The following is a 13,340-nucleotide window of genomic DNA, read 5'->3' as shown; positions in this document are numbered from 1 at the left end:
ACACCTGGATAAATATGGAAAATACATATCGCTGCAAGGACGGAGTTTAATTAAGTAAGATCACTTTTTGTCAATGGGCAGTAGTATTGTAACATTTCCTTTATTGAGTTAGTTAATAATGCACAGGCTGCCAAACATTTAAGAGACTTACCATAACAACTTAGTTTATACAGTAAATGTAGGCTTCTTTGTGGAAAAAAAACAATATATTTTAAACAGAAAATAGTTCTAAATGTAATGAAATGTTTCGACATCAATACATTAAGACTTGGGTTGATCTAGACATTGCCGTAATGGCTTGTGTACTCTACTTAATGCATTTTCCTTTGATCTGAATACTGGTTCCTCACATTGTGAGAGCACTATTCCTTCCCACACCAGATGTTTATCTTCTTAATGTTTAACTAGTTTGATCAGAAATGATGATAAAAATTAAACCCTACACAGTAAACACATTATGACATGCTCCTCCAAGTTTGGCTCTTGGTCTAAAAATAGTATTTCCTGTTACACTCAACACTGAATCAGGTCCAAAGTGCCTTAATAAAATGTACTTACCAATGCAGTTTCTGAGCCCCGCAGAGAATGGTACGTATGCATAAGGGTTTCGCCCACTCGTATTCTCAGAAAAGAAGCGTTCTGGTTGAAATGCTTCTGGGTCTGGGAAATATTTCGGATCCCTATGCAGTGCGTAGGGCACAATTAACGCGTTGACACCTTTCGGCACTTCAAATCCACCTTTAATAAAATAACCAAAATGTCACTGGAAGCAATTATAAAATGCTCTACAAAACAGTAAACTGGCCTTTTTTAGTCAGAACAATACTGAATGACATTTTAAAGGGTTCATTACCAGAGGCCCCCCCCCCCCCCTTAAAAGGTTCCCGGTATCTCGCTGAGCCAACGGAGTAATCCTGGAAATTACTGCAGGTAGATGAGAAGGAGTCCGTGTGATAGTGATGGGGTCCCCTAGACTCCCCTAGTAATCCGTTATTTCCACAAGGAGTTTCACTTGGAGCCTATATGTCAAATTAACCCGACCAGCAGAGTTCTAGCAGTACTCATAATTCTGATGGTGAGGGTAAGTCTCATTAGCTTCTGCCAATTGGAAATCATTGCCTTGCGAATCAGCATAGGCTGTTTTTATTGCCATGTGTAAGTGTTTATTACATGCTGCAGGGAAGAGGGAGAATAAGAATCTGCATGAAGTAGTAAACACTTCTGCAACAATCCAAATATGTATTCTCATGGATGGAGCAAAGGAGGCCAGGCAACCAAATGAGGGAAGTTGTACTTACAACCAGTGGTGGCTAGTGACATTTGAAAGTGGTCAAGCTCAATGGACAAACGTGGGGTCCAGGCTGGGTCCTCCTCCAGAGAAATACATTGAAAAAAGATTGGAAAATGGTTCATTTTAAAGCTAAATAATTTAGAGATAAACCAAAGCTTATGAAGCAGGGCGAACGCATAGTTTTGAAATATTAAACACATTAAAAACTGCCCTATATCTTACTGCATTAATATATTCAACAGTTACTGTAATGTGTACATTGTAAAATGCAACAACTTCAGCATTTTAAAGTGTGTGCTTGCCCAGTGTCTTGCACTGCATGCAACTTCAACTTGCTGCTCTAACCAGGCTTCGGAAAGGACCCACAGCTGCTGACTTCAATCAGCCATATAGAGATATGTGAAGACAGGTCTTTAAGTGGGATGAAAAATGTGGGGGCTATCTAAAAAGGGAACATGTAAAATACATTTCTGTGATTCTCAAAGTGTGCTACCCAACCAGTATTTTGCTTTCTCTCTGAGATGGAATCGCATCGAGATATATAACATAACATCTGACCTACACCTAAAACCTGTCAGTACTATTGACTGTTAGATGTTTAAGACAGCATCTGCAATGGAATATATCTCGCATTTACGTGAGTTTGAGCTATTGGCATTGTAAATGACAGTTCCTTTTATTTATTTTTTGGTTTTTAAAACATAAATAAAAGGCATTGTTATTTACAATGGCAATAGCTTAAACTCTCGCAAATATGAGACCTATTGCATTCTAAATTCTTGAAGGCATCGTTGAATTGCCCCCTTCTGTCTCCCATGGCCCCTGAAGAGCTCCCATTTGATACAAGTAGAATAAACAATCAGGTGGTCACAACTGCACACAAGAACCCTCCTGCCCTTCTGCAGTAAGAAAAACTCATTAAAGAAAATATTGCTTCCAGACTAAAGAAGACATACTGTGTAACGACTGTAGTAAAAGGGCCAGTCCTCTTGGGAGGTTACAAATTAAGACAAGGCGGTACTAAGGAGGGACTAACAAGCCTAATAGCAAATCAGAAGCCAGCATTTATGAAGGACAATGACACAAGCCAATGACAAATATGGGCGGAGAGTGGGCAGGGCTTTAAGTACATACTCCAATACAACAAGGATTTATTATAAATAGTTAACCTTCAAAAAGTTTCAGTTCCTAAACTCTCAATAGTATTTAGGACTGTGGAAGGAGTTTAGGGCTTCAGTTAGATGGGCTTCACGTTAGATATGTATATCCTTTTTCTCTGCACATCTTGTCCATCTGCACATCTTCAACCACCTCTCTTTCCTCTTCAGCACCCTCTTTTCACACTTCCCCAAATGCACTTTCTTGCATCTCCCTCTATTCACCACTTCCAAACATACACTGCAATCACACATATTTAAGCTGTTTATTTCCCTTTGCCTTCGCCCTGTAAATATTTTGCCATCTGTGCACCACCTTCACCCACATTTCCAGAGAATTGCAATTATAAGTGGAATACATGACCATTGTTCTGTGTGCTCTGCAGATAGGTCAACCCACTGACAGACACTGTGCTTTGGCATCAGCGTTGGAGCTCTCAATCAAAGCCCCTCATCAACACCTGGCATGGCTCAAAGTATGCACAGAATAAAATACAGAACATAATTAAATAGCTAACTCTTGAGGAAGGCAATATTAAGTAAAAGGTGTAATTGCGGACATGCATTACCGTAACATTTATAACACTCATTGTTCGTCAATCAATTCATGTTTTTGGCATTAATGTTGTTAAGGGCATGAAGATAGTGCCCGTTTTAATGTCATACAGTAGATAATTGTGTACTGTAAGCACATATCTCTCACTTTGCTCGACTCGGATATTTGGATCGATTTCACAAGGGAACAAGAACACTGGCCTGCTCATCTTTTGGATCAATTTCGCAGGGGAACAAATACAGTAGCGCCACATCTAATGGGGGCCAGCGACATGCAGCCATAGCCTGCGGTGTCATAGTGGGGTAGGTTAACATGGCGAGGCATCTAAGCACAATGTACATAACAGAAGATTTGTATTCTAACACCTACCATTACCGAGAACAAGGCACCAAAACACACATGCTTGCATCCACTCCTATGTGATGAATGGAAAAGGGTGCGATCTACGCCTGTGAATGATGGACAGCTGCCTTTATGCAGGGATGAAGCCTCCCTGTACAAAGTTTCTTTAACCCTGGTTGTGGATCGTTGCAAGATCCCATGTCAAAGATGCGTTGTGCAGCTGCAGTTTCTATGACCTGCGGGTCTACGATGCAGAGTCTTGCGTCATTTCGAGGATGCTGTTGATAAGGAGTTTGTGATGAGAAATCCTGTGTAGAAGATGCATCGAACACCAGCGGTTCAGATGAAGCTGCAGGGTGCGATGACGAGTCCTGCGTCATCGTCAAGGATGCCGTCTATGAGGGGCTTGTGATGCAAAGGCCTGCATCAAGGATTCGTTGCACAGAGGCACTTCCAAGGAGACTATGTGCTGACATACAAGGTCTACGCTGAGGTGGTTCTGCTTACGGGATCACAACTGGGCTGGCAGAGCACCTTCAAGCCCACCTAAAAGGGTCCAAGACTGACAGAATACAGGTGCTGGGTTCAAGGTTTAATGGATCCTTTTCTGTCCTTGGGGCTCTGATCAGGAGTCAAGCCAACCAGCCCTTGGAGTCACTCTAGTTGTCCTCGAATCAAGACGCAGGTTCAGTCCTTCTCACTCAGGCAGCAGGGCAACACAGCAACAGTCCTCCTGCATCTTCAGCAGGTCCAGGGGTGTACTGAAGGTGTCCTGAAGATTTGGATCGAAGGTTCCACTGTTTATACCTGGTGCCCACGTTGAAGTAGGAGAATGTTCTGGAGGTTTCCAACTGCAGAAGTGTTTGGAATTTCCTGCGCCCCTGACCTAACCCCAACTTGTCTGGGGACACAAAAGAATACTGTCAAAAACTTTGGTGAAATGTTCTGATGAGCAAGTCTGGTAAATGACAGTTCCTCCCCCTCATCAAATCAGAGAGGGCCGGTCCTGGCAACACCTATCCCATGTTTGTCTCACAGTATGGGAGCAATGCCAGCTACACCTAGTCGTGTGACCCAAGAACTGGCTGCAGGCACCAAATGGTTGGGACAAGAAAATCCAAACTTTCTAAAAGTCTCATTTTTAGAATTGTGACTTACAATCTAAGTTTACCTTAGAGGGTTTTAAATTACCATTCTCTATACAACAAACTTGACACTCCCAGTTGCTCCCAATCGAAAGTTATCACTTAATAATTGTAATAAGATAACCCAGTGTTACCCTATGGGAGAGGTAGGCCTTTGAAGTACAGAAAAAAAATCTGGAGTTTTTCACTACCAAGACATGCAAAAATTAAAGGTACATGCCCAACCTTCGATTTACAATTCACCCTGTGCAATGTACTACCCAGGGTCTACCCTTGGCGTGACTTACATGCAGTAAAAGGGGACTTTACTGCTTGGCAAGGGGGTTATATAAAACTGCTTTCAGGCTTAAATGGCAGGCATGGGACATGTTTTAAGGAGCTACATTAGTGCTGCAGACTCACTAGCAGCATTTAAGTTATAGGCCCTTGATAAATGGTATATCACTCTATACAAGAGACTTACAGTAAATTGAATGTGCCAATAGGGGTAAAACAATTTCACCATGTTTAAAGGAGAGAGCACACGCACATTAGCTATGGCTAGCAGTGGTAAAGTGTGCAGAAAACCTAAAGCCAACAAAAACAACACCACCAAAAATGGAGGAGTAAGACAAAATGTTTGGGGAAGACTACCGTAAGGCTGACAGGTCTAACATAGGGTGCCCTATTTTTAGTGCTTTTTATTTGCGGATTTCAGGGTTTATCTCAGTGGTTTCCAAACCTTTTCAAATCAGTGTCTATCAGTGTTTATTCAGCAGCCTAACCCCAATATAGACAGAAACTCTGTGTATTGCATTCTAACTCTTACTCATCTCATTACTCCTCACAGTAGCTCTGTCTTTGGTTTACAGAACTATTAATGGATTTAAAAAGTAAGAGTGCTATAGTGAAATGTGTGAATACAAAAATTCATAGACACAACTGGGGGCATTCACCTACTCCTTACTGAATATTATGACACTGTAGGGGTGGTCAGCCCTACCAATAGCATAATACCATGTGAAACCTTTACAATGTTGAATTACAGCAGATTAATTTGTAGCCCTGAATTCTATACATTAATGTGGTGCTACTGCTGTGTGGAAATTCATTGCTGCCAAGTGTTGCCATGGCAAATGTCCTACTTTAAGTCAATACTGACCTTATAATAGACATCACATTATATTCTGGGACTTGTAATGTTGCTGTTAATATTGTAACTGTGGGCTATGAAACAGCAGCAGTACAGTGCAGTAGGGTAAAAAGCCATGAATAGCTGAAATTATCACACATAACAATGGGGCACCTTGCAGCTATGAATTTTGCTGGTATGTGGAAAGTCTTGTGCCCTGTTTTCACCACTATCCCATGTGCATGATGACATCACTTTTTTCACAGGCATCAGCCATTACACCTTGCATTGAATATTTAATGCCTGGGGTGTATGAGAGGTAATCTGCTATTAATACTTACTTGTTAGAAGAGGAAGCTGATAAATATTGGATAAATTGCAGGAGTGACACAAAAGGACTGATAAGACTCATGGAGAGTGGAGGTAATGGTTGTGTAACACACTTCTCATATTTCACAGGGATCCCTTTACAGTTTTAATATGTACCTGGAAAGTACTGGATAAACACTGAAGTATGTGTTCAAACATGTATGTATGAATTGATTGTATCATTTTGCAGTCTTCTTACAAGAACGTTGTAACATGGTTTAGTTCTGGAAGAAACTGAAAAAACTATGTTTGGAAAGAAAAAGAAAATGAAGATGATGACTCAAAGGGTTTTAACCATTCTGTATCTGAGGATAATACTGATAGTACATTTTGGCCAAGTTTCATATAAGCAAACCTTTTCTCCAATCAGTAAAAGAATTAACTAGTGCCAAAAGATCACATTTGATGTTAAATATCCTGATTTTCTATAGTGTATAAAATAATTAGATCAGGTCTAAAACATGATTCTAAATCCTGAACCTTCAATTCAAGCAAACAAAACTGTACGAAACAAAGCAACAATATCATCTGCCAAACGCGTTTTGGGCCCCCGCCCTTGGTCACTGGCATTAGGACTCGCACGCATGATTTCTTGCAGCCTACTACTTTATTCACAATAAGCCCCGCCCCTGGCTTCCGGGCATCATGGTCGTTGTAGTCCTGCATGTATGCCTCAGTGGGATTGCATGTGGCGCCTCTTCATTAAAATAAATACACCCCAGTGGGTTGCTGCGTAGACTGCAAAAAATCATGTGTGCGAGTCCTAATTGCCAGTGACTAAGGGCTGGATCCCGAAACGCTTTTGGCAGATGATGATGCTGGGTGTGTCTGCCCCATTCGCTGCACCCTCACGCCGGAACTGCAACTTACCTGTGAGGCTTTCTCCACATGGGCAATCCTTGTTGTTGGTATTGAATGTGGCCGGCCCGGTCATGGAGACTGCCCGCCGCGTAATGGCGGATCACGAGCACCAGGCCCTCTGGTGTTCACAGCAGGTCAGTGTTCCTCGCTGGGGTTAAGTATTGGCCGTTTTAATTTGGGAGATTAAGTCCCCTTGAATCCTGAGGGTCCCTAGGGTCAAACTAGCCCACTCAGTACCTCCAGTAAGCGCGACAGAGCTGCGTTGCAGAGAGGTGTAGAAAGGGGCACAGGCTAGTCCACCTCTCTGCAACGCAGCGCAGTGGCGCTTACTGGAAGCACCTGGTGGGCTAGTTGGCCCCTAAGGGGCCATCAAGATTGAAGGGGTATTATTTCCCCAACTTAAAACGCGCCACAGGGCGTGTTTGCATACGCCACCTCAGGCCTCGTCCCCTCCCTTCACCACTGTGTAAACACGCTCTGTGGCTGTTTTAGGTTAGGAGATTAAGTCCCCTTTAATCCTGAGGGTCCCTAGGGAACAACTAGCCCAAGAGGTACCTCCAGTAAGCGCCACAGAGCTGCGTTGCAGAGAGGTGTAAAAAGGGGCACGGCCTAGTCCACCACCCTGCAACGCAGCGCAGTGGCGCTTACTGGAAGCACCTGGTGGGCTAGTTGTATGTATACGTACACTAATGAGGGTTGTTTCCCTTTTGGTAAGATTTTATCAGTAGTTCTAGGTTTAAAACTAAAACTAAAACAGGATAGCCTACCTATATAATATGCTGAAAACTCTTACAGAAGAAGACCATAAAATACAAAGGCAATGTGACTTTTAAAATAAAACGATCAGATAAGTCTGAGGAAAACAATTTAGAAATCAAGAGCAAATCCAGGCATCAAATATAGACAGTGCCCTATGACTTAGCAGAGAAGTAGCATATTGGACAGCCCACTCACTATGTAACCCTATGTCAAGTCTACATGCAGCACTGTCCTACTAAGAAGGCTCATAGGAGGAGGCTGGAAAACTCAGTGGGTAGAGTGGCTTTAAATAATTAGGCCCGACTGATTTGCCTCTGAGCCGTGGCATAATCTTTGCACATAAAAGTCCCACCCACACTGGCAATGAGTTTGAATCACTCTTAAGCTCTCTGTGCCTGCATGTATTCCTTAACACTGTGAACCTTGCAGGAGAATCAGCCAAAGACAAGCAAAGCTTCAATAATGGCTTACACAGTCTCCATGTATCATCTTTTGTACAAGTTCCCTAATTATTAATCTGCTATTAGTTGTCTGTACAGCTGCTCATTGAAGCAATGGAGTGAGATTACATGGGAAATTAATGGTAGGTGGACAAGAGATTTCCAGTTGTTTAATGCTAGTTAGTAATAATTCTTCCACTTCTAGTGTTGCTGGATTAATTATAAATCAAAGAAGCAACAGAATGTGATACCTGTACTGTAATCATTTTGGAAAACTTGAGTTTTCTTGCACACTTTGTTTTAGTAAGGTGACCAGCAAGTGTATCAGTTGTGTGATTTTAAAACCTGAATAATTTGCGCTTCTGCTCTTAATTTGATGTGTACCTCTTCTAGTGCTACTTGTATATATTAGTGATTTTGTTTGCAATGGTTCTTAAGGTCTATGCCTTTCAATTTGCAAAATATGTATTGCATTCTTTGCAAAATGTTTTAAGAAGGAGTATTTTCGGCACTTATCTCACCAGGTTAGATTTTGTGGGCATTTGGAACAGTTTGACACTATTTATTTAAAATCTGCATCTCATTGAACATTGTGAAAAGTAGTGTATGGTCTGCAGTTCAATATCTGTTTAAATTTGAATGTCAGCGCAAGGATCTATGGCTCACTATCAGGGAAACTTTACACATGTGGGTTTTGTAGACAGCACTCTATTCTGACACAGAAAAAGGCTAGTCCTAACTAATAAGGTACAAAACTTAGTAAACTGACACCATTTTATGTGACAAACTCAGGGCATGGACAGTAGTCCTATGCTGCCTATGAGGGCCCGTTTTGTGACCCATTAAGGCCACAGAAAAGGTTTATGACGGTCCTAATTTGTAAAAATATAAGTGCCGGGACCCAAAGTATTCCACCACAGCTCCTTCCACTGCGGTCGAATGGCAATGCCAGAATTACCTACTACCCATACTTAAACAAGTGGGACATTTTAACTATTGTAGGTCACCCCAAGTGGAACGGATGGCTTGAAGTGTGAGGTTTATTATTTTGTAAAAAATTGAATTGCTAAGCACTACTGCTGTGCTAAAAAGAGAGCACCGCCTTGTGGTGTACTCACACAAACAAGTGCTGGTGTTTAAAAGTGCTATGCTCTTCATTTAAAGGATGATGATTTATGTTGGAGTTGCGGTTTGGAGGTTGGTGACTATCCACATATGTTCTTTCATTGTTCACTTCTGCGGCCCTTTTGGGATCTTATTCATAAACATCTCATGTTAATCTTTCAACTTAAATTTCCTCTTTATTTCCTATGATCCTATTGGGACCATGGGCTTCCCAGGTACCTCTGCCGTTAGATACCTTGGATATGCAATTGTTAGATCTTTTATTGACTGTGGCTGTTAAGGTGATTCTTATGGAGTGGAAGTCTTTTGCTTCTGTTTCTTACCACACGTGGTGGGCATGGGTATCCTTTTTGAGAAGTACACACACTTCTGTGGATAGGGCTCATCTTACTCCCACTATTTCTTTTAATGTTTGGAGAACTTTAGATACCCATATGGATTTGGCCTCAAGGGGGCTGGTCGATCAATATCCCTTTGTGACGTCTGACTGACTGGTGTCTGTAGTGTTTTGATTAGTTGCGCCATCCAGTGAGATCCTTCCTTTTTCCTTTTTCTCTTCTTTCTTCTTTCTTCTTTCTTCTTCTTCTTCTTCCTTCTTTCTTCTTTTCTATCTTCTGTCCTCTTTTCTTTTCTTTTTCTCCCTTATTTTTCAGATTTCTTAATAATGATGCCACTCATGGGTTCCTATGATTCAATAATGCCACTCTATTTCTTGATTTTTATTCTTGCTCTACGGGCTATGAGTTGGGGCAATTTATTGGTTATTATTGTCCTATTCTGATGAACTTGTGGATCTTTTCTTATTCTTCATATTGGTGTCATTATGAACTGTACCTAACTGTTTTTATCTTTTTAAAATCTTAACAAAAATTATTGAACATAAAAAAAAACTAAGTGCTATGTTAATAGAATAATGGGACCAAACAAAAAAGTCAGGATACAAATTTCATGTCCAGTTGGCCACTCCGGGCTGGGGCACACAACTCTTTACCATGCTTGATACATTTCAGTCCCAAAAATCACCATCTGCAATCCTGCGGTTTTACTGTAGAATAAGCATATGCACATCTGGTAAGAGAGCTGTAGCCATGGACTGCCGACATCTTATTCATATTACTAACTATGTTCAACATCAGTAAAAGGCTTGATAAAGAGGTGTTTTTACGTAATTCTGGCATTAACACTTAGTTCTGCTATCTCCTGAGGAATTACATTTTACAATAGCTGTGCATGTCACTCAAAATCCAGATACCTTTGTTTACAATGGTAAGGAGCTGCACTTCAGTCAACAACAAAAAAGATATGGTTTATAGGAGATCATGGAAATTACTTTTAGGTCGCTAGAGCTGACACCGGTTGTCCTTGGGTTACTTTCTCCGAACCCTGTGCACTACTCTGCAACATCCAAGCTTTAAACTAGAGTTTGGTTAAAAGTGAGCATGTCTTTAGAGTTCGCAAGTCATAGCAGTTGGGTATTTGTGCCAATTTAAATATTTGTGTATTATTGCTGTTGCAGCTTCTAGTTTTTAATTAAAAATACATAAAAATATCGTACTGCAAGGGACACAGGACGTTTCATCATGTCCTATGTTTGCACAGAGGGGTAAAGAGTCAAGTAGTGCAGCTTCTGCTGTTGGTAAAATGACGCCACTGTGAAAGGTTCAGTAGCAGATAAAACCCATGTACTGTGCTTTCCTCTAAAGCAGTCAATTTCTAACACTTTCGGTACCAAAAAATAGCAAAGAAGAACTCAGCCTGAAACCAAGGCATGCAATACATCCCAGGGAGATAGGTGTGTAGTGGCTACAGAAGTCTGAAAGGGGACACAAGGAACATAGGACCTGAAGTATGAAATTCCATTCCAAAAAGTTTATCACAAACCGTGCACAAAGTTTTTTCAAATTAAAAACAATTTTGTGAACCCGCCTATGCACTAATAAGTTTTTGATAAAGTTCTGAATCATAATGGGTCACAATCTGACCTACATCATCAGTATTCATGAGGTATGTTGCAAACTGAGACTCACTAATGATTAGATTCCATCAATGGGATGGTGGCCTGCTGGTGTCAGCAGACCACCATATCTATATTTGCATTTAAATAAAGTAAACTTTAAAAACAGTTCTCCAGTTTTCCTTAGAGTAAATGGGTCTGCATTTAAAAAGAAAATGTTATTGTTTTTTTAAAGTTGTTTGAGAGTTGGGAGCGGCCCCTGTACCTGCGCCTTGCCCCGAACACACTTTTTTTTACATTCACAAAGGATAATGAGTCCTAGGAGTGCCCGTCTTCCCTTTTTTTTCTAATGTGTTACCACCTCAACTAGGGAGCTTGTAATTTTTCATTGTTTTACAACCACATTTGGTCACAAAACATAGATGCATCTCCTAATGAAACACTATTTAGAAAAGAAGTCCTAAACACACTCCTTCCAAATAGGGATTTTGTAATGCCTGTCTAAAGCCATTTTGTGATTCGGTAACATGTTGGCTTTTGGAACCTGCCTAACCTGTTAGCAAATTACAAAATTGATATGGCACAATAAAAATAGCCATATTGCAGTCGCAACCCCTGTGAATTTGCAAATAGCAGGCTTTGCAACTTGAAAAATTGCTTTGCACATCAGCCCTAAAGCGTTTTCATGAAAACATGAACCTAAGCTGAAGCAAAAGAAGTGGAAACTTTAAGAAAGCAGACACTCCACATTCTTAGGCCTTCATAACAAGAAACCGCTTAGTAATAATTTAGACAGAAACATGAGTGTTCACCCAAAACAGTTTTATGTGACCCTCACTGTTAGCAAATACAGCATAATTTTCTGCAGACAAAATCTCCAAGTCAAACCAGAAGGAATTTGTCTCTGGGGAAAAGGCCCAAAATTATGGCCATCATAATGTAATTACCAAATACATATAGCTGTGTAGTGAATCACTGTTAATCCCCCATTATTCTGCAACCAAGTATGACTGATGCATCAGCGATTGGTAATACCCTGTGCAGGATCCCTGCAGTGAAATACTGGGCGCCTCAAAATGGAGACCATCATGACTAAGCAGCAGCAGTTCTCAACAGTCAGGAATGTGAAGAGGCTTGACAAATAATTATATGGTAACATTGCTTACCTACTTGACAGTCCTCCATTATTGTGCGTGCAAAGAATGGAACAGAGGGGTACAACCGAAGAGCTTCCTTAATGACAGCCTCAAGATATTTTAGTTTTTTCAAATCATCCATTGTAACCGGTCGATCAGATTCACCTAAAGTATACAATAAAGAAACAAAAGCGGTGCCGCTGTGAGAGAGAATATTTTACCACGAAGAAAGAACTGTGCACTTCTAACTATGCAATGTTTTAATGAAAATATAGCAATACCCAACAGTACATCAATATAAGTAAACCATTAATATATTTCAAAGGAAAAAGTACTGCACTGATCTTTAAATTACTGTGTATCCATGATTGGCTATATGTTACATCTTTTCAGGGGTAAGAATGATTTAATTAATTGTAACAGCGAAAATAAGGATCACCCACGTATATCAATTTTTTGTGAAATTTTACAATATTGCAATAGGATACCCTGATTGGTACTTTCCAGGTCTTGCCTTAAGTCGATAATATACTACTGAATGTGGTGAGAGACAAGGTCAATCTTCTTCCTTACGCATTACAGGATTATGAAGGACAAGCATGCATGCTATCATGAGCTATCAAGAGAGACTAAAGTGCCAAAAAGGAGTACATTTGTTAACCAATTCAAATATATTAATAAAGCAGAACTGGGACAGCTGCGGTAAACAACAGTACTAAAACATCAAATTTATCAATGCGACCGGACTTACAAGGACATTGAGAAAATGCCTCACACCCCATATGCAATATCATTCTGTATGTCTTATCACTTTTACAGAGGTTGGAATGTAAAAATAGCACATTCGAAATGTATCTGTGTAATTAAATCTAGATCCCCTTCATAAAGGAAACGAGTCATGGAACAGTCAGTGGACAGAGATGACACCCAGGGCCTTACAAAAGTATGTGGATTTAAGTGCCCAATTGTGAGAAGCTGGCCTTCTCACACTGTACACTTATGTAAGTGGGCACCTTGCACAGTCCAAACAACCCTTATGGTGATTTAAGTGGTCTTAGACAACCTTAGAACGCTCTGTAAGTCATAGTTGTAGA

General features: G+C 40.6%; 1 protein-coding gene across 4 annotated transcripts in view; it reads right to left on the bottom strand.

The window, feature by feature from the left end:
* Window positions 1–13,340, bottom strand: part of CYP4V2 (cytochrome P450 family 4 subfamily V member 2) — a 176,623-nt gene that overhangs the window by 9,428 nt on the left and 153,855 nt on the right. For all 4 annotated transcript variants that reach the window (XR_015309387.1, XR_015309388.1, XM_086962550.1 and 1 more), the window contains exons 9-10: window positions 12,277–12,411; window positions 559–738 (exon numbers count right to left, since the gene is read on the bottom strand). Coding sequence is in view for 2 of the 4 variants with exons in the window: in XM_086962550.1 (XP_086818676.1) it covers window positions 559–738; window positions 12,277–12,411 (315 nt within the window). In the remaining 2 variants the exon portion in view is untranslated. The remainder of the gene's footprint in view (window positions 1–558; window positions 739–12,276; window positions 12,412–13,340) is intronic.

Source organism: Lissotriton vulgaris, chromosome 3_1, assembly GCF_964263255.1.
Source record: "Lissotriton vulgaris chromosome 3_1, aLisVul1.2, whole genome shotgun sequence".
Taxonomy (NCBI): Eukaryota; Metazoa; Chordata; class Amphibia; order Caudata; family Salamandridae; genus Lissotriton; species Lissotriton vulgaris.
Note: the sequence above shows the minus strand (reverse complement) of the source record. Positions and strands in the feature narration are given on the sequence as shown.